Raw genomic sequence first — 21733 nt, forward strand, 5'->3', positions numbered from 1 at the left:
CTGCAGGCACAGTCATACATACAAGACACCACAAAGAGGGAGTGGGGGAATACAAGGCATATATCATGAAGGATACCATACCAAGTTTAAGAAGTCAACTCCAAAAGGCAGTAACTCTCTTATGACAGTATTCAGATTTTTGTAAGAAATCAAGATATTTCACTTTCAACCATGTTTTCTTTTCCCCAATAGCTTTGTACTTCATTAAATACTTTCGCTAGTATCTTAGAGTTGAGTTCAGTAAATAGTGAACTTCATTGTTAAAAAAGCTAGTTTGGAAAGAATATCTTCTGAGGTATACATTTGTAGTCTATCACTCCAAAGAACAATCCTCATGAATCTTGATTCTAAATTCATGACCTCATAATTTTGCAATGGTATAAGATATTCAAAGAACTACTTCATTCCAACTGATTTCCAGATTGAATGGATTTCATATTCCATACAGATTTAATGCCTTTTGAAATTGATGATAAATACAGATTTGATGCCTTTTGCGATCAATGTGACCATATGCAATTTGGCATACATTAGCTGTTGCATGATGTGATCATTCTATCAAAGACACAGATCTCTGAAAATCAACTTTAATTATTGTAAAAAAAATCTTAGAATGAGACCTTGTATAAGAGCTAAGATTCCATCATGCAATAGCATGCATCTTTGTATAGCAGTTTCTGCACAATTTACAAGGAATTTCAAAGTTACTATTGCTATTTTTGATTTGACATAAATAATATATACTTCTTATATGGCAATCAATTTTTATTACCTGAGTGATATACTTTGAAGGACAGAGTAGTAGGGTAGAGATTTAGCAAGCTTCTGGCTCTAATCAGACAGGTGGCTTATAGCTGATTTAGAAAGCTTTCTTTCAAAGTGTATACAGTATCAAATTTCCGTTTAATAAGTGTCCACTGTTGACACTCATGTAGTTCTGTACAGAAATTTGTAAAATTCTTTCAAAGAATAATGTTGGAACTTTGTTAACCTTGGTACTCAGAAGCAGTGACAACGCTTTCAATTTTCAACAGATGAGAATTCTCTCAATTTTCAGGATGAAGTGTGATGATGCATTTGATATATATATGTGTAATCTATACAGCACTGATACTGATCATACAAAAGACCTATGGCAAGCATGATCAATCCGACATTCATGTTTATTATGCAACGAGCCATGCAGCATCAAGCATTTATGCAGCTTTTTATGTCAAGATTTTATGTATCACATTCCAAAATCTATATGAATATATTTCTCATCTATTTTCAGAATAAAACATATATATGAATGATATGATAAAATGAATAGAGCTCAATTCAAATTTATAAACTGGAGCTTTCTAATTAATAAAAACAAAATATTGTCTTAAATCAGAATTACAAATTAATCAGGCCAAGAACTTAGAAATACTTTTCTCACCCCGATTCACAAAATAGACAGAGAATTACATGAGTTAAGATCTAAAAATTTGTTACATGATTCCATATATATATGTATTTTGCACCTAGATTGAATAAATAATCAATTCATTCTTGACTGCCAGGGTTTCTTTTTCAAAGAAAATATCAAATGGGATTTTTAAGTTGCAAACTTGCAACCCCAACCAGGTTGCCTACTTTCCTCTATTTCTATACCCATAATGCACCAAGAGATGTTTCTCATAAACTGTCAGAAAGCTGAATTTTTAGACATATCACCAAAAGATGATGCAGCATAATTCAATTGTCAATCATCAAGCATGTAGCTGATGTGATGTCTAAGAACTCAGTATCTTTGAGAAACATGTCCTATCATCTATAAAGCATTTGCATGCATGTTGCTAGTCTTCATTCCAGACTGCTTACCATCAAATTGCCACGAGGGCTTAATTATTGTACTTGACTGTTTAGAAGATGAAGAGGCTGCTAACATAGCAACAGATGGTCATGAAAGATGAAGAAACAAGGAATGGATACTCAGATGATTCAATGCATGTGCCACAAATGAAGTAAGACATATCTTAGAAGAAATTTTTGAACATTTACTAGTATACCAATGAGTAACATGAAGTAATTATCTAATTTCATTATCATGGTATGTTTATATTCAAGCATGACAATTAAATGAAAGACATGAATTGAGTACAAAGATGAAACAGAGCGTAAAGACTGTCTCACAACACCTAAACTTTGTTCAACTCATAATATGGATTATAAGCAGGAAGCAATTTTTTTATTAATGACATTCCATAGGATTTCATCTTTTGAAAATGAACTAATACTTGATGGAAGTTGTTACAATGGTTGAAAGAATATGGTGCTCTATCGTAATCGTTAAAGTCTGAATTAAGAAAATAATGAACAAGATTGTAGAACAATTCTACTGATGCACAAGGATAATGCTTTTTAAATACAGATTTTGATATAGAACTGAGTAATGATTTGCCAAGGTGACTGTAACAACCACAGTTTTGCAAAATCACAAGTTCCAATACCACAGACATCATTTCAAACAATGGACTTCATTTACAGTAATGGACTGAGTTTAAATGGGATAAGGAGAAAGTTGTGACTTGTGATGATTATGTTAAACTTTGTATTGGTTTGAAGTGGTATAGTGATTATTATCTATGATGCTGAGAGAAGGGGTGGGGGCGAGATGAGGAACACCCCCCTTCTCCATAACTTTACAACCTCATTTCTATTTTTAGGGAAGTGTTCCTCATCTCGCCCCCACCCCCCCCTCTTCATAACTTTACAACCTCATTTCTATTTTAAGCAAGTGACATGGAGGGAAAAGTCATTAAAATTTGACATTTCAAGGTAGAAGAGGCAAGATTCAAAATATAATACATTATCTGAAATAATACTTAAATTCAGCAATTGCTGGCAACAAATGAAATGAAAAGCAATAGAATGAAATGAGGAGAAATGAGACTTACTGCTGCTCGTAGTTGAGCTCCTATCTTTAGATACATCGCCTGATGAAAGGAGGGCCATTATATCATTCTCAGGTTCTAAATATAAACAGAAAGGGGAAAATATGGAAATATGAATACTTCACATAAAATAGAAGGGTCTATCAACAATATCATAATAGAAGTAACTGAAAATAAGGTGATAAAGCTAGGCCCCAAAAGTAAATAATATTTGATTTTGACATTTATCAAGATCGATCAAAACTATTGTTGTATATTTTACATATCTAAACACAAAATATTTATGAAGTATTACAATTAGAATTTGTTGCTTCATTTTGTTATGAAGAAAAAAAAAGGAATTTTGATAGAACAGTAAAAAACACCAAAACATCTCAATACTAGAACAAACTTTTAATAACTTGCCAACGCTTCTTAATCAAATATTGTAACATTAATTAACCATACCAAAGTAGATTCATTACAAAATACGAATACCAAAACAAATAAATAAAATCAATTCGTGAATCCACCATTTTCTGGAATGAAAAAATGACAGTGAAAATTCCACTTTATTTATTTACAGTGAACCTTTTAGCATAATCCACAAATCTCTCTCTTGCACACTGCTTATGTTTGACTTACCAATCATGTGATATCTTGATGTATTTTTTTTTAATTAGCAGATACTAATAACAATTGGTACAATAAAAAGTTATTCAGTAAAATTATTTTTTTTCTACATGCATAGTTTTAATGTGAAAACATTCCATAGTGTTACCATGACTAAATACACAACAGCATGCACCCATCTAAAAATATTGACAAATGTGTATCAGTATTCAGAAACCACTTCGCAATCGTGAATGAAAACATACAAGGTTTTCATTAAAAAGTTCCATTTTAAGTCATACAGATGAATTATACCAATATGAAATTGTATGTAAATAAACATTTCACTAATTATGAACCTATTTGAAAGGAAAAAAAATGATGTATAAATGTGTATGTCAGAAAGTGATACAACACTGACCAAACAACCCACTCATATCTTACAAATAAATCAAGTTACCAAATCAAAATAAAAAAACCCCCATCTTCATTCAAAACGATTTCCCATCATGAAAAGTCATCATTCACATTACCATGAGGAATAAATGCAAAAAAATTGAGAGAAAAAAAAGGAGTGGACAGACAATAATTCAAAATTCCGAGAATGAGTGAGAACACCTGTGATGGTGAAATTGAATGATGATTGATGAAATTGAATGATTGATGAAATTGAATGGTGATTGACGAGTAATTGCATTATTTCACTCACGTGGTTGACAAATGAGATTGCTCAGGTGTTCAATGAACAGAGTATCACTCTCTTCTCTCAGTTTAAGACTAGAACGTCGTCTAGTCATGTCTATACGATTATCATCTTTTTCATCATTGTCTGCCTCATAGTCGGTGTCAGAGTTCAGTTCATCGTCAGAAGCAGGTTGGATAATAATCAATGGATCACTAACTGAAATATTGCCTGAATCAATATTGTTATGTGTAGTTGGTTGTGATTGGTCAGTTTCATCTGGAGTCATAAAGTGTACGTGGTTCTGGATTTGGTGTGTGTGATATTCTTCAAAATTGATAAGGTCAAAATGGGAATCGTGATCAACGTTTAGCACTGTATCAGATATTGTTGAGATATCAAAACAAGTTTGTAATTGTTTCATTTCATCTAAAGGCGAATAATGCTTTTTGTGAGCCATTATGTTGACCTCGGGGTATTTGCTAATGAATGTCCAGAAATGGGGGTCTGTAAGGTTGCAGTCCAGGTAATCATTTGACTCTACAAATTGGTCAATTTCATCTCCACTTGAAAAATGGACAAGTCCTCTTCTCTTACAAGATGTGGGAGACTGTTGGTTTGCTACATTGGTCTCTGGATTAAAGTTCATTACTTGCAAGGAATTAAACAATGTCATGTTGCTGTCAGGGTCAAAGTCTGCATCTGAAGTGGTTTGTGATTGGTCCATTTCATCTCGATACACAAAGTGAACACGTTCTTTCCTTTTGTGTGCATAAAATGCTTTTGAATGAAGAGGAGTGAAAGTAGGAAGGGGGAAAAATATGCAAATCTTTTATTGGACAATTCACCACTGGGAACCTTCATAAAATTAATCCTAGAGGATTCGAATAAAAAGATTAGATTATTCCAAGTGAAGTAAAGGAGGCTAAAATAATTCTCGATTAGCACATCTAAGGTAGATGTGAAATTACCAAATATTGGAATAATTAAGAATACAAACATTTTATGTTGATATTACTGTAGGCCTACATATCCCAAGTTTGAAGTTTCCAGTAAGCAATTGAACATTGTTCACATTTTGAAACTCTTAAAGACAACAATTCACCCAGCTTGAGAGTTGTCCACAACGACTGTAATGACCACAATAGACATACTAAAATATACTGGTCGTTGTCAACAAAGGGGTTGTAAAGTTGCCACACTGAACCAGTAAGTGAATATTGTCAAGATAGCTTGAGGGTTTACAGAAATACATGCTGAAACTTACATACAGTGGTTATCACGAACTTGTTAGAAAATAGTAAATGTTCAGAAGAATTTTCTTAAGAATACAGAGCATACCGGTATTCCACAATCAAATAAAAAATACAAAATTTACACACTGGCAAATATTCATCATTAAACAATTATCCACTTTTTCATGACTTCACAGGGGAAAGGGATGCATAGTTATCACATGAAATAGGGATAAAATGGAAGAACCGTGATGTTAACACCCATGCAGTGCTGTATCCTGTTAATTCTAGAGTAAGTTAGTACAAACTGGGAGAAAAAAACATGTCTCATTCAAGTTAATACACAGTTATCATAATGACCTGGAAAAATGTAAAATCATTATTGAATAAGAATCATATTAAAAGTGTAAGGTGTATCATGCAGTACATGACACTTGAAAAATCACAATTATTATTAACAACAATCCATGTGAGAGTCCACACTGAACATGCGATTCAACGCAAGTTATCTCAACACGTGACATGCTCTCGTACCCTTCTTGGTAGTCGTAGGTGACTTCGTTGTCGGTGACTTGACAGACTCGATGGAGGTCGAGCGACGGTACGATCGAGGAGTGACGTTTTGGCTATACGATGATGAGGAGGGGGAGGAGGGGGAAGTGGGGGATCGTGGTACATTGACCACAGATGTAGTGTCTCCTATAATTAGGGTATTGGTCAATGGGGTAGGAGGCAAATAAAGAATATCAGTATATGTACATACAACATTTTCATCCAGACAGTATTGAGAAGTTATGCTTTAAAAAAGAAGGAAAAATGTTTTATAATAGTCTACTTGTTCAATTGTAATACTTTTAGCTATTCAATGTATTGAGAAGAGTTTGAAATTCAATCAAATAGAACACTATACATAATATTTCTGTGAATATTTAACATACAATTACTTGTGAATACAAATTAAAAAGTATACCTCGCTAATCATTTTACAAGATCGCAAGCCTAGTTAACCCAACCAGTATCGCAAGTGGACATTTCATTAGTGAAATCTTAACATTCTTCATGTCCATGTAGATTTCATTCAAATGATTTGCCTTTTCAATACTTTTATGTTGAGAAGCATACATTGCTTGCCTTTCTGAAAACAACCCTCAAGTAATTTCTGCCCTGAAAATGTTAACATTCATGCATGGTCATTCCGTTCATAGCAGGTGCATAAAAGAGTCAGCTCATCTTATAAGACAGTGATACAAACATTCCCGCATACCCAATCTCGACAGCCTGTCGCTCCTGTACGAGGAATAGGAGGATGACGGCTGATCGGTGGACACTGAACGTCGCACCGAATCTCGGCTGCTCGAGTACGGCGTGTAACTACTCGTCCTTTCTTCATCGATTGAAGGTTCGGCTTTTCGTCAGAAGCAGTTAGAAGAGCGAGAAAAACATGCAGTTCAAGATGCATTAAACAACCATAAGCATATTTCATGAACATCTTTTTTTTTAACTCGTAACTACCATTGCAGTTTTGTAGAAAATTCCCAGATATATTTGCTCATTCAACACTCCAGTATCAGCTCATGTTAAGTGTTCCCTTTATTGGGACATTCCCAGTATCCAAATAATAGGCCTATCATTTCTGACAACCATTTTTTATGCACATTCCCTTTGCAAAATTGAAAATGTTGGATAGTTTCTTTAATGGTGAGAAGTGAAAACACTCATGTGCTTTGTCTACAATTGAGACTATTATCTACTGCTATTTAACGGTGCTGATTCTAATTCTACATTGGTTAGTTTGCTCCTATTTCTACAACATTGCTACTGACCAACCATGCAGTGAGAAGTGTTTTGCAAATTTTGGAGTTTCATCAAAGAATATGATCGCAAATCCTGATTATATTTCAACTGACGGAAGACAACTGCTGATTTTATAGCAGTACATTCAGCTTAATATTCATTCAACAGAATACTTCATCTATTAAGACAAATCATTTAATATATATAAGATTTTGTGGATATGATCTTTTGCATCATATATATAGGTTTCTCAAACTTATAAACAAAAGAATTATATCATGTTAGAACGTTGCTAGATTCCAGCCATTTTAATATAGTGCCGTGTTGATTACAAGCAAATAGCATAAGTGTACATCCAGTTTTTTTTAGTTAATTCACATATCCCCTCAATCAAAAATGAAATATAAATCTTCTTAATGAACTTAAAATAAAAGATGTTAGATGCCCACCAGGTCGGGATGATACACTGCTCTTTCTTGAAGAAGGCTCGTACGACGATGACGAACGACGGTATTCACGGTTTGATCGGGAATAGGAGGAGTCTAAAAATGGGATGAAAGTTATTTAGTAAGTCAGTTATATACACATTCATGGAATCAAACATAATAAAGATAAACACTTTTCTGAACTAAAGTAAAAAACAAAATAAAACAGAAAATAGAAAAGTGAAAAATTCAATGAATTTTACGATAGGAATTTGAAAAAGATTGCTTAAATCATCAGAAGATACTTGTCTTCACTTCGTATGAGTTCACACTGAAAAGTCTGATCTCACTCAAAAGTAAGCACAGTAAAAAGGAATTTACATGATAAATGATTACAGATGGAAGATTCAAATATTCTATATTCCTATGAATGTAGAACAGAAGTCTTGAGTAAAATTTTAAAGAGTCAAGATATTCACCCTAGAATAATTGAAATGGTTGGGGAGAAAAAACAAAAATGATCGACTCATTTCTGCTAACAGCTAATGCTGTAATCTACTTTTAATATTTTCATTATCAAGAGTGATAATTGTGATATCTTATAAAGCACTGAATATAATTTCATTTATCAAGATATTAAGAGCACACACAACATGCACTTGTACCATTTGTTGAACTGGAGCTGTATTTATCCCTATCCGTCCCCCTCTCTGCCCGCCTATCGGTACAACTACTCTCCGAGCTCCTGTTTCTGGTAGAACTACTATCTGTCCTCCCATCACCATAACTCCTCTCCGTACCCCTAGAGCTGGAGCGAGGGGTGGTGGAGGAGGTGTAAGAGGTAGATGGGGGTGTAGCGGTTACCCCTGTAGGGGGCTTGGAGGTAACGGAGGAGCTCCTGGTGGTTACAGGGTGCTTCTGTCTTGGGAGTGTGGCATACGGGGAACTGGCTAGCTCTCCCGGGCAGTAAGGGATCCCTGTTAGGGGTAGGCAGGGTATGGTATTTGGAATGTTGGAGTACAATTTGGAGGTATAAGGGGAAAAAAGGATTAATAACAAGGGAGGGGGATAATGATTACATGTAACAGATGTAATTAAGGTATGATGCAGAGTCAAGCAGGAGAGGAAAGTTTGAGTGATTTGGAGTGGGAAAAAGAAAACAAAAGGATTGTTGAAGTAAAATGGCATTTTTATCCCTGGAGTAATGATTTATTACATTCATTGCAAATTAAGCACACATAAAAAAAAGGAGCTCTCCAATCAATTCGGGCCGGCGTGGCTTAGAATCAATATAAATGATTCTAAAAAAAAGGGTTGGTAAATAAACAATATAGAAAATTATACAATTTACAATTAATACAATTTTTTTATATCTTTCACACACCTATAGAAACATTAATAACTAAAATCTACTCACTTTTCCCATTCCAATTAAATTTTGTAATCATGTATGACATTTGAAATATATAAATAAAACAGAGCATATATATGAAATTGCTCTCCAAATATTAAAATGCGGACGTGGCTGTAAAATATAGAAATGATACAATCTGAAGGACACCATGCACTTGAGAACTAACACCCACACACACTGCAAAAGAATGGACAAAAATATAAATGAATGAAAAAATTATTTGGCAAAATCTGATGCATAACACTTTCAACAATCTATAAACTAATTATTCTTTTTCATAATATATACAGAAGACGGTAATAAATCAACCACAAGATGTTATGGATTCCATGCAGGCACTTCAGAAGACTTTGCGATTGGTCCTTCTGCGTTGACAGGTATCAAGTTTTGTTCTGCAAACTGCCGTCGAATGAAACAAATTACCGGTACTTTATCAACATTAATAACTGCAACAAAACCATGCTTTCTAACCACTCGAACATCTACTGCAAGTCACACATCTGTCAACTAATGAGTGGATATTCAAAATTACTCTTGGCAGCAACCATCACAAATGTATCTAAAATATCTGGATTGATCATTTCATTCTAAATCAGAAGCTAGAACTCCACAACAAAGAGCGACTAACTAATCAACTTGCGATGAGGGATTTTGTTATAAAATCCATGAAAACTGCAAAAACCAAGACATTAAGAAATCAGGCATAACCACACTACAGCAACCTGTCCATAACTCACATGTAGTGGGCAGCAGACCCCAATGTGTCCTTCGCAAGATGGGTTCAGGGTTAGCCAGGCGAGCCCATTCTAGAAAGGGTTTCAGGGGGTACAGTCGTGAGGATTGTGACTTATACGAAGATAGTGCATATAATTGATTACATACCACCTCAACGAAGAGGTGGCCTCGTGTATTGTGAGTGGTTTTCCAATAAACAAAATAGAGTTGTATACAATAATAGGGACAGGGACATCCACAACTTGGTACAGCATTAAGAATGATAACTTGAAATAAAATTTACTTGTGGTGCTCATGAACATTGCAGAAAGAGGTACAGGAAAATATATGATGTTATTCTTGTGCCAAACAAAAGAATGTGTTAATGTAATACATTCATTTACAAACAGATGATAAACGCTTGAGGGTTTGCATACAACATAAACCAAAGGGAATCCTTCATAAGAGGACATAGATAGAACCGGAGGGGCACCTTTTGCATGACGCACCCCTCCATTGTCCAAGACGCCCTTCTGTCATCTCTGATACTATTATGTATTAATTCATACATATACTACATCTTGTATACATTCATGTTGTAAAGTATATGTTGTAAATGTATTTTTCCTTTCTGAAAATGATTTATTTATAAGACATTTTTTTCGCAAGTACAAAGTATTGTCTTTTTATAATTTGACACTGAAAAAAGGACTTAACAACACTGGATTGACAGCACATAGTAACTTACTGTCAGCACTAGTATCTCCATAGAGAATGGATGATGAATCAGCTATAGGGAGGAATGAAAGATTGAAAATATACATGAGCAGAAGAAAGAAACCATGAGTAGAGCATATAAAGATCTTGAATTAACAGAGAATGTAGAAAATTGTATTTTGTATTAGAGATTTACTTCAGATTTACTAAGCAACTGAGAAGGAAAGTTACTTTTCAACAGCCTTCGTTAAACTCACATTATATGATAATACATATCATCACAAAGCAGTCATTCAAAATTAGAAAAGAATTGAAATAGATTTATGGAACTTGTATTTGAGTGCTCACATTCACGTTCCACTACTCTATGAATCAAACAACTACTTGGATATTTCATGTACATAGAATGAGACTCTTTAATAAAAATAAAACTTACAATTGATATTCTCACTTGACATTCCCCACAAACCTTGAAGAAAAAAAGAAATAAGAATTATTAAACAGTAATTTAAGAGAAGACTGATCATTCAGGCAAAAAAAATCCTCTTCTTCACTTCCAAACTCCAAGCAGAGCAGACGAGTTTACAGATCAAATAAATGAATATAATGGATGAACGTCAGGGTCAAATCCATGCTTAATTTAAATACTTGTAATTTCAGACAAAATATATTTCAATCGTATATGATAAAGGTAATATCTAACCATGCTTATATGAAATCTTTGATAAATGGTAATGGCTATTGAGGTCATGTATAATGACATGATTAAACAATGGAAATGGCATAATTGAAAGAAAACATGGCTTTATTTCAAAGGGAATGTGTTTGGGAAGGGTAATGGGATCATGATTAAATCATTTTGCAACATTTTGCCTCGCTTATGAATTTTCTTACTCAATTTTACTTAATTGGTTTCCTTTCCATCAAAATAATCTCTCTCGCAAACATCTGGAACAGAAACAGTTTCTGATTGTGGTTTTGAACTAAGAACTCACTTTTAGGCTTTTCCTTGACGGTAACATCTTCTTCAGAGGTTGAGGTCTCGTCTCCTTCATCATCCTCCTCATCCTCATCATCTTCCTCATCTGGAGTTGGTACACTCTGGCTACCACTCCTAAGGATCATCAGCAGATCATCCATGTTGTTGTCCTTCTGGGTGTGACGTCTGAAAAGCTCTGGTTCCTTGTCGACTTCCTCAAGGGTCTCTTCACATTTGGTCGAGTACTCATCCTTGTTCTTGTCTTCTTCCTCATCCTCTTCTTCTTCTTCCTCCTCCTCCTCCCTCTCTCCCACCTCTTCCGCATTCTCCTCTTCTTCCTCCTCTTCATCATACATCTCATCAAGGTTCTGTCCACAAATTTCACAGATGTGTCCCTTCACTTCTTCTTCTTCCTCCTCTTCTGCATCGTTTGTTGCATCCAAGCCACCCTTCAAGAATGCCATGATGTCTTCCTCTTTATCAATCTTCTTCTCTTCAACATCTTTTTTCTTCTTCCTTGGCCAAGTGCCAAAATCAGTCTCATCCTTCCCTTTCTTCTTCTCTCCTCCCTTTCCGTTCTTACGCTCAATCGTCCCATTTTTCGTGTGTTCCCCGGGACACTTGTGTTTGTGATCTTTGGTCTTGAAGTTCCTTGGTAATGAAACACCTCCTGTAAGCAGTGTCATCAAGTCATCTTCCTTCTCATTGGCAAAGATTTTATTATTCATGGTTCTTTGCGACCTTCCCCTTCCTTTGCCTTTGAGGCTTCCATTCTCGATCTTGTCATTCTCCTGACCTTTCTCTTTACCATCCTCCCTATTCAACTCGTGTTTCTTCTCAACCTCGGCATTCAGCTTCGGCCCATCTATGGTTTGGTCTTTTAGATTCTCTTGTTTAGTCTCATCTTTCCTTGATTCTTCAGCAGACTTGTCGCTTGTTTCATCAGGTTTAATATCATTGGTTTCCTCCACAATCTGTTCTTCCTCCTTAGTGATGCTCACCATGGCCTTGATGCTTCTTCGCCTCTCAACAGGCTTCTTTGACGATCCCCCTTTAGAACCCTTACCACTCTCCACTTTGGTCTCATTCTCTTTTTCTACATTCCTCATCTCTCTATCCTTTCCAGCAGCATCAACATTCTGTTCATTCGTTGGTCTCTTCAAAGTAATGCTTGCTGCATCCTCTGTCTTTTCGGCAGCTTTCTCTTCTACCCTTTTATCAGCAGGACTGTCCGTTTCTCTTGGTCTACCAGATGTTTCCTTTCGATCCTCTAGTTCTTTTGTTTCTTCAGGTTTAGTAGCCTTACGAGTCCTTGTAACCACCACTGAGTGGTTCAGTTCATTGCCATTCTCAACCGGCCCTCCAGAGTTTGTATCCTTGTTTTTCGACCCCGACGATGACCCTCCTCGGAGCAACGCCATGATGTCATCCCCATCGTCCTCATCCTTCTTCTTCTGCCGTGGATTCTGTGCCTTCCTCTCGTACTGTTTCCGCCTCCTTGCAGGGGAGGGCCAGGTTCCATAGTTCTCATCCTCCCCATTCTCTTTGCCTGATTCCGCCTTAATCACCGGCCTGAGACGATCTTGAGAGGATGGAATGGAAGATGAATGAATACCATGATGAAATGAGACTGGGGTGTGGGGTAGTGAAGTGAACTGAAGGAACCACTGCACACCATGCTTCCATTACAATGTGACTGAAAAGTAAACTAATATTCCAAACAAGTGACTATTCTTCATGCTTAATGTTCTAAGATTTCAAAATTTATACAGAGAATCATGGCACACTGTTTAAACTTATCAACTTGTACAATGTAAACAAACTATACTACCTTCCCAAACACAACATTTTAATTTTGTGAATCATTTACAAGTACATATTGAATAAACAACAATAACATAACTCTACATTATTAGATTTATAATGGCATGTTTTAGTATTGATGAACTCTTCAGTATCTAACAGAATGCTAGTTTGCGTTAGTTCTTCTTTTATAATAATCCCTCCCTTATACAGATGAACACACATAAGGACCTTATACACACTCAAACTGATGTTCTCTTCTTTAACATCATGCATTTAATTTGTCGTAGTATACTTCTTCTCAAAGTGAAGAAAAAAATTAAGAATTCAAGTACAAGGTGAAAAATATGCCGTATATGGTATTAGATATATATATATATGAAACACACCATGCAAGGTACCAGAACCAAGGAATGTCACAGGAATTTCATGATTTTTTTTAATGAAATTTGCTCCATTTTTTTTTCTTCAAATATAAAGATTCATCTATATGCAAAAATTGCCATTTTGACCGTGATTTGAGTTTGGGGTCCAATTCCTGCATCCTGTACCACATGAACACACATTCAATACCTCCACCAGAGCTGTAATCCTTTGGGTCGTCATGGCAACATATATCTTCCGGTGGGGATCCCCCTTGATCCACATTTATTTCTCCATCTTCATCTTTAATTTCTCCCTCTGCATCAATATTTTGGTCTTCAGTTTTGTCATCTTCATCATCTTTATTACTGTCGTCATTGTACTCCTCATCACCATCATCTGCCTCTTCAACTTGATCTTTATTATCTTCTCCCTCTTCAAGAGGATGTGTAACTTCATCCTTATGATCAGATGAATTCTGATCAAGATTATCTTCATCCTCTTTAGGAATATCTTCTTCCTTTTCTTTGTTGCCATGACAACTACCAGGATCACACTCCTGGTGATCGGTTCCCTTTTCCTGACTCTCCCCTTCCATGCTCTCTACGTGCTCTACTGCATTCTTGGTAATATGCTGGTCATCGGGCGACCATGGCGGCTTGGAGGCAAGGCCATCTGTTGGACTTGTTGCCAAGACGACAGAAGGTGACATTGGTCCACGCATAACAAAATCACAATCATCATTAGCATTGCTGTCATCTGCGCAACCAATGCAATTCAAATAAAGAAATAAACATGAATAAACAAAATAAAATAAGTAAATAAATCATACATTCAATAAATCCTACTGCTTTCCACAAAGTCCAATAACAATCTACAGCATGCTTAAAGGGCTGTACATAATATCAGTGCAGAAATAGATCAACCTTCGAGCATATCTTAACAGCTATTTATTTTCAAAAGTACACCTTCGAGCATATCTTAACAGCTATTTGCAAAAGTACATGCCTGTAGATGCAGTTTATCAAAATCTGTATTTGTGACAACTACATTCATCTCATGCTAATATATTCTTTATCCCTATATTCATACTAATCAGACATTAAATATGGGCTGATAAAAAAACCGGTCCTGGAAGAGTTATAAGGAAGTACAACAGTTGTTTGTATTTGAATAAACGGTATCATAACACTATCACCTTCACACCTATAGAAATATGAATATTATTAATGTCTTGTCAATACTAACAATGAATTCCAAAATTTGATATTGGAAAAATGAAGATATTCAACTCCAAATGGATTCAAGTTCAGCCTAATTGTCATGGAAATAAATTCCAAAAAATTATTGCAATAGTACCCATTCACAATAATAATGTTTCTTATATCAGGAATTTATCCACCTGAGATATTGTTCATATCATTACCATCAAAAACAAAAACTAAGTTTGCATTAATTTATGAAATTCTCCTTGACAAGTGACTTTACTTTGTCCTAAAATCTTTTAAATGTTCGTATTTTATGTTTTGCTTGGATAACCTTATACTGCCATATCAATTACAAGCAGAAGAATAACAATCACACAGCACGCCAAACTTACTGCGAGATGATGATTGGTTGGTTGAAGATTCTGACGACTGATTCTTTTCATTTCTAAGAGGATCTTTGGTTTCAACATTTACGATCACAGAGATACAAAACAAAGAAAACATAAACACTTTTTTAAACAACCTTTTAAAAAATCAATATCAAAACCATTTTTTTAAATGTATAATTGCTTCAATCAAAGAAAATAAGTATAATCATATAGCCCTTCTGCTCCCTGACTAAGAAGTTTGATTAATATTCATTCATTAATATGCATTATTATTAGCATTTGTAATCATTATAAAGTCTTCAAATGGAAGAGATTATCATGGTAAATATGATATCAATTAAAAGATTTACAAACAAAATCTTTGTACAGCAAAATATATTGGAAATTTGATAATTTTTTCTCTCTTTTACAACATTGTGATTTATTAATAAAAAATGTATGTTGAACATGGACTATACCACCAAAACTAGATAACAACAGCAAGAATTGTACATCATATTTTATACAATCAAGAACAAAATCATCAGTATTGATAAAAACATTCAATCAAGGGGAAAATTCAATGAAGGATACGAAATGAAGAACCACACAAATCTACTCACAGTACACCATACCAAGCCGGTAGCCAACCCATGCTGACAGATATTAAAGTGAAGGCAACACAGATTCAAGCAAAAAGTCCAAGATAAGAAACAGATCATGCATAATGCTTAACATAGTGCTTTATTCTGTTCTTTCAAATACGATTTGTACTTGAAGTATCATATGGTGGTCAAGACCAAATTCTTTTTATGATATAGTTTTTTGAATTATTCATTCATTTAAATAATTTTATACCTGAAACTGTATGATGGGGAACGTGATAATATTTCCCCCTCTCTTATTAAGTCATCCAGACAAAAGGTAAGAAATGATCTTTGAAATAATGACTTCAAAAGAATAATATATTTGCTAAACCTGACAGCAAACATATGGAAGATATCATAAAATCAAAACTATCCAAAATAGGGGGATTCCTTTTCTCCATTTCCAGGGAAAATATAAAAAAAAATTACAATAAGATAAGAAGATTATCAAATGAAAATCATTTTTTATTATTTCTTTTTATTTTTTTGCTAAATCCAGGAATGTTCCAGGAGAATCACAATAGCTGGAAAACCTACAAGAACCTATTGGACAAAAATAATTATTATTACATTAAAACATCACAGGAATCAAATGAAAATTTTGGTAAAATGGTTAATCACACACAAAAATATCCATGTCCTGGACTCTCAAGCATTTAAACGTCAAAACTTTATCATGCTCATCTGAAAAGTGAAAAAAAACTTGGATGTTAGTATGTGCTGTCAAATCTTAAAACATCTGCTGTGAGTTTTCACAGACTGAAATCATGAAGAATATTAAACATATTCTGTGGCACAAAAAAGGTCTAGACTCGGTCAAGTGGCATATGTTCATGGTTAGTTAGATACATCATACATTTAGTTCACAGACAGACAAATCAAAATATTATGAACATAGACCCGATTTTCAATGAAAATCAGATGATCTAAATATACATCCTGTTATTCATATTCTGAAAATGAGAAATGTAGACTGTGAAATTCAAACATTTAACAGTGGCATGCATACATGTAATAAACAAGGTCGAAATACACAAGTTCATGTCAACATCAATGTCGATTTCAATGTTCCCGGTGAATCAACTATGATCTGATTAGAATGTGTAGATTCATGGAATTATGTTACATGATGAACTTTGTAACCATATTCAAGACAAAATGGTAGTCATAACACAAACATGAGGTATCTGGAACATGAAATGATAGGGTCTATAAATCTCAAACAGCTTGAGAGGGGGAGGGGGTTGTGGGATGGGGGCAGGGCGGGGCACTTGCATGGGGTTGTGGGGCAGTTGTTGTACCTGTTTGGGGGGTTTGAGGGGAGGCGCTGAGGATATCGGCCGTGCTCTCTTCTTTTACAACAGCTCGGATGGATAGCTTGTGTCGCTTTTTGGGTGCAGCATTCTGGTCCCCTAAAATAAAGGAATGTTAAAACCCAAATCCCTTCATGATCATGATCTAATTATAAAATGAATAAATAATTTGAGTTAATGATGTAACAGTGAAAAGGGAAATCATTTTTATTACTTGGTCATAAACCGTAAACCAAATTTGTCATAAACCAAACACATAACCTTTCACTGTATGTCCAGGAATTATTATATGGTACATATTTTTAGAGTATGACATTTCCAAAGTATCTCTTTACCATTAAAAAAAAATATTCCAATTTTTTACTACTTGATACAAACAATGATTTTCCTCTTCTACAGAATCTAAAGGTAACAGACATAAGAAAGTAATGTGTATTCATCTCTAATCACAGTTGTCAAACATATTTTTTTACAAAACAGCATTTGAATTTCAAATAAGATTACCATGTGATGATTCATAAAAGTATAAAGAAAAAAGAAAGAAAATAGGATTGGGGAAAATCCTACATAATACATCCTTACCAAATAAAGACAAAAAGAGGTAAAAAAAAAATCAATGATGACGATAGTTGAGACATTACATCACACATACTAGTGATTTAAGGAAGAAACAAGAAAAAGTTGAAAGCATGAAGAAGACAGGGGACAATTAAAGAAGACTGAGAAAAACAGAATAGAGAAAGAGAATAGGATGAGAGGTGTGCAAGGTGGAGAAGATTCATAAAAATTGATAAAAATGTGAAAAATAGCTTGTTCAAAATGAAAAATCATGGAATAAGTGACAAAAGACAAGATGTTTATAGAGAGATACCGAAGACTAGTGGGAAAAGGACGAAAGGAAATGTGGAGAAAGAAAATGTAAAAAACAGGGAAAGCTTTGTGGGGACAAGGACTTTGAAGAGAAATATAATCATAAAAGAGAAGGAATGAAGAGAACAGAGAGGAGAGACACATATTCCAATTCACGAGAGACACCTGTGTCTTAGGGTACAAATTAGAGGTTGATCGAAACCTTCAGAGAAGAGAATAAGAAATGTCAAGCTCACACAACACAGACAGACTAGATCCGCTGTGATTTATGCACAGGAAGAACTGATGAATGTATCTTTGTAAATGACTTTGACATGACAGAAATTCTTCCGGAAGGACTTGCTTATAGCTCAATTCTCTGAGGGCTTTCCCTTGTTTTCAGCACAAAAATGTTAAGTTGCGACATAGACAACACCTAATGTGTCTGGATCTTATTCCTTTGATTATCAATACTCCTCTTTTGTCATAGATGATGGGGGTAAGGAAATTGGTTCCTTATTTGGATTACATATTTAAAAAAAAACACTTTCTGATGGAAAACAAAAATCACTCTTAATATTGCCCTTTATGGCAGTGGTGTCATGAGCCAAAATTTGTTAGGGGGCCAAGGGCAAAATTTCTTAAACTCTGTGAGCAAGCCAAAATTTTGACCAAAAATAAACATTAGTATTGATTTTTTGATACAAGATAATTAACAAGCAAATTCCAAATTTATCATGTTCTTATTGTTTTTAGCAACTTACATTGAACCCGGCACAGCCCCCCCCCCCAAAAAAAAAAGGAAAGTTAAATAGGAGCAACAACAATATCATGAAATTCTCTCAATCTTTGAAAAGCCACAAAATCTAGGAAAATTTACTAAATCAAACTGTAGGTAATTGAAGACAAATTTGTAATACTGCTAAACATAAACAGTACTTTTTCCCCCTTTTTTGACATTCAAAAGAGATTTATTGTTAGTTTTAATTAAATGACAGGTATATTACTGTGCTGGGTGACCTGAAAACCATCATGTGGGAAAATGGTTGCTTATGAGTGGGTGTCTGTATTGTAAGAATAACCATTTATCTGTGTGATTTCCTGTGTAATCCCCTTAATTGCTGTAATTAGACAAGATCCATCAAGTTTTAAGAGGAAATCGGTCAAGAATCATGGGATATAATCACTTTATAGCGGTAATCCACAAACATAAGTTATGCAACCCTTTCCATAATATACACATCGGAATCTATGTTGTTGGAGGAATAAATAAGGTTTGTGCATTCATTAACCCTTATAACAATTTTTAAACGTAAAGTAGCAGATTAACAATAATAATATTGTATACGATATATTCATTGTATATGATAAGATATTTCATTGGATTACGCTTTAAAAATGCATTTTTTTCCCTATACAATATCTTTCAGTTAGAATTCAGTGTTAAAAATGGTGACATTTTGAGAGGGAAATCTGATTGAGGTAGATTCCCAGTAATTACAAAGGACACACAAACAATGCATTAATTATCAAAATTGTTTGTAATATTTATTGTAATGATAATATTGTATTCCTTACATTACCTTAAAAAACGTTACAGCAATGTTAAACTAACAATGCCAAATGGCTACACACTTGTTTTGCATATGTATAAGCAATGTGCTCATGTCATGCAGCCAGTGTTGTACAAATGAACACAAAGCAACATTTTGCACATGCAGATTTTGGCGATATATAATTTGCTAGAGAAACATGTTACAGCAAGAATTCTGGATATATCCATATTCTGCAATTCAATTACAAAATAACAAGAATCCTTCATGTCTCTCAAGCAAGCAAAAAGTACTAGAGATGCACTTAGAAACCAATTACAGCTCTCCCCGTAGTTCATTTTTTTTCTTCGAACAGTTCACACGAATCACACATTCACAATATCTTAATATTAGTTTGAAAAGATTCTATCAGCATTCAATCCAGTCTGGAACCAAATTTGACATCTTGTTGAGAGTTTTCAATGTTGAAATGATGTTTTCTTGCAGTGCAGTCCAAGTAATACATCTTAAAGCATTACCTACGATAAACATTAAGCTTTTCACGTCCTTTGTTTGGTAAAAATCATGAAAACCTGAAAAATAATAAAACCTGTCGATCTTATTTAATCTTCATCTGATTAATTCCATCTTTTACAAACCTGTTTATCACTCTTGTCATCTCCGTTTCTGTCTCTGTCTCCACTTCTCTCTGCCTTCCTATCAATGTCTACACCTCTCTCTACCAGTTTCTCATGCTTCATGTTCTATGCCGAGTACATTCCCTATTCTCCATCTTTAAACTCGACTCCCAAAACATAAAGAGCATAATCCTCTCAGACTTACCACTAGGAGTACTTGGGCTGCTGTCAGAGTTCATGGCATTGTTCCTCTCTCGTATCCTCTGCCTCCTTTCTTCTAATGTCATCATCATGTCGCTTTCGTTGCCGTTCTGTGATGAGGTGGGTGTGGTCCCTTCGTCATAGTTGGAATTCTGCGCTGACAGCCCTCTTCTCCTGGAAGGTAACGCACAAAGAAGACAAAAAAGTTAGTAGAAACATGTAACGGTGATCCGTGGCATTTATGAAATATCTAACACTGAGAGACTAAGGCCTCTTGCAGTGATCGACCTTTTTTGTTTCGCTGATCTTTTTCAGCCCATAGGGTCATAAACGCGTTATGAATTAATTTGAGTTTACGCGAAATGAAGAGGTCATTGCCGCTCAAGTTTTTTTGGTCCATCTTTCTCCATCACCTGCAGTAACAATCGCGCAAGACCTAGATGGGCACATGCAGCTGGATGTACTCGCTATCTTTCCTACGCTTCGCTTCGGAAAGATAGCTACACCCAGCTTGCCACGTAAGTGATAGTTTGCCATCACCTTCACCAATGGTGATTATTTGCTTAGTATAGTAACACACAACTAGAAATTTAACGTGCCAATATTAAAAGGATTGGAATTAAATAAATCCATAATTCTTTTAATCCATCTATGTTCTTTTTTTAATTTATTCATTTTCAACATGGTATATGTACTTCAGACACTGGCTATTCTTCAGAACATCTGTGCATACTTCAAAATCCCATTCAATGTATATATAATTAAGAAACACAACATAATGATTCAATGTACACGTAAATCACTATATAAACTTGATTTGCAATGAAATAATGCAAAAATCCATTCAAAATGATTTCATACAGTGATTTTCTACTACATTGATCATGTATACCCCCTGACATCGATCCTTTTTGCACTGATTTCTATTATCATGTCTGTGTCTTAACATCATTTCTTGATACACTTCTATTCCTTCTTCCCTCCGCTCTATCTTAAAATTTTTCTCTCTTCCTTCCCAATCCTCTGCCACCCTTTCCCCTCAACCTTCCCAACAGGTGGCTGTTTCATAAAACTGTTTGTAAGTTAAGAGTGGATTTAAGAACGACTGGTGAACCTTTCTTATGCACTTAACCATAGCCAGTAAATTTACCACAAGAAAGGATCACCAGTCGTTCTTAAAGTCGCTCTTAACTTACGAACATCTTTATGAAACGGCCCCCTGGTCTCCATCCTCTTCCTTTATCTCCTTCTCTGTGTCTCTGTCTTTCTGTCTCTCTCTCCTGTCTCTTTCTTACCCCCCCCCCCCCTCCCTCTCTGTCTCTAGCTCTCTCTGTTCAAC

General features: G+C 34.9%; 1 protein-coding gene across 1 annotated transcript in view; it reads right to left on the bottom strand.

The window, feature by feature from the left end:
• LOC121407609 (FH1/FH2 domain-containing protein 3-like) overlaps positions 1 to 21733 on the bottom strand; it is a 137245-nt gene that overhangs the window by 34507 nt on the left and 81005 nt on the right. The window contains exons 11-24 of the mRNA XM_041598766.1: positions 20399 to 20568; positions 17163 to 17273; positions 15239 to 15301; positions 13849 to 14397; positions 11489 to 13054; positions 10930 to 10962; positions 10525 to 10566; positions 9800 to 9868; positions 8314 to 8625; positions 7673 to 7765; positions 6694 to 6834; positions 5964 to 6128; positions 2925 to 2999; positions 1849 to 1905 (exon numbers count right to left, since the gene is read on the bottom strand). Of these exons, the coding sequence (XP_041454700.1) occupies positions 1849 to 1905; positions 2925 to 2999; positions 5964 to 6128; positions 6694 to 6834; positions 7673 to 7765; positions 8314 to 8625; positions 9800 to 9868; positions 10525 to 10566; positions 10930 to 10962; positions 11489 to 13054; positions 13849 to 14397; positions 15239 to 15301; positions 17163 to 17273; positions 20399 to 20568 (3446 nt within the window). The remainder of the gene's footprint in view (positions 1 to 1848; positions 1906 to 2924; positions 3000 to 5963; positions 6129 to 6693; positions 6835 to 7672; positions 7766 to 8313; positions 8626 to 9799; positions 9869 to 10524; positions 10567 to 10929; positions 10963 to 11488; positions 13055 to 13848; positions 14398 to 15238; positions 15302 to 17162; positions 17274 to 20398; positions 20569 to 21733) is intronic.

The sequence above is a fragment of the Lytechinus variegatus genome, chromosome 2, assembly GCF_018143015.1.
Source record: "Lytechinus variegatus isolate NC3 chromosome 2, Lvar_3.0, whole genome shotgun sequence".
In the NCBI taxonomy this organism is placed as follows: Eukaryota; Metazoa; Echinodermata; class Echinoidea; order Temnopleuroida; family Toxopneustidae; genus Lytechinus; species Lytechinus variegatus.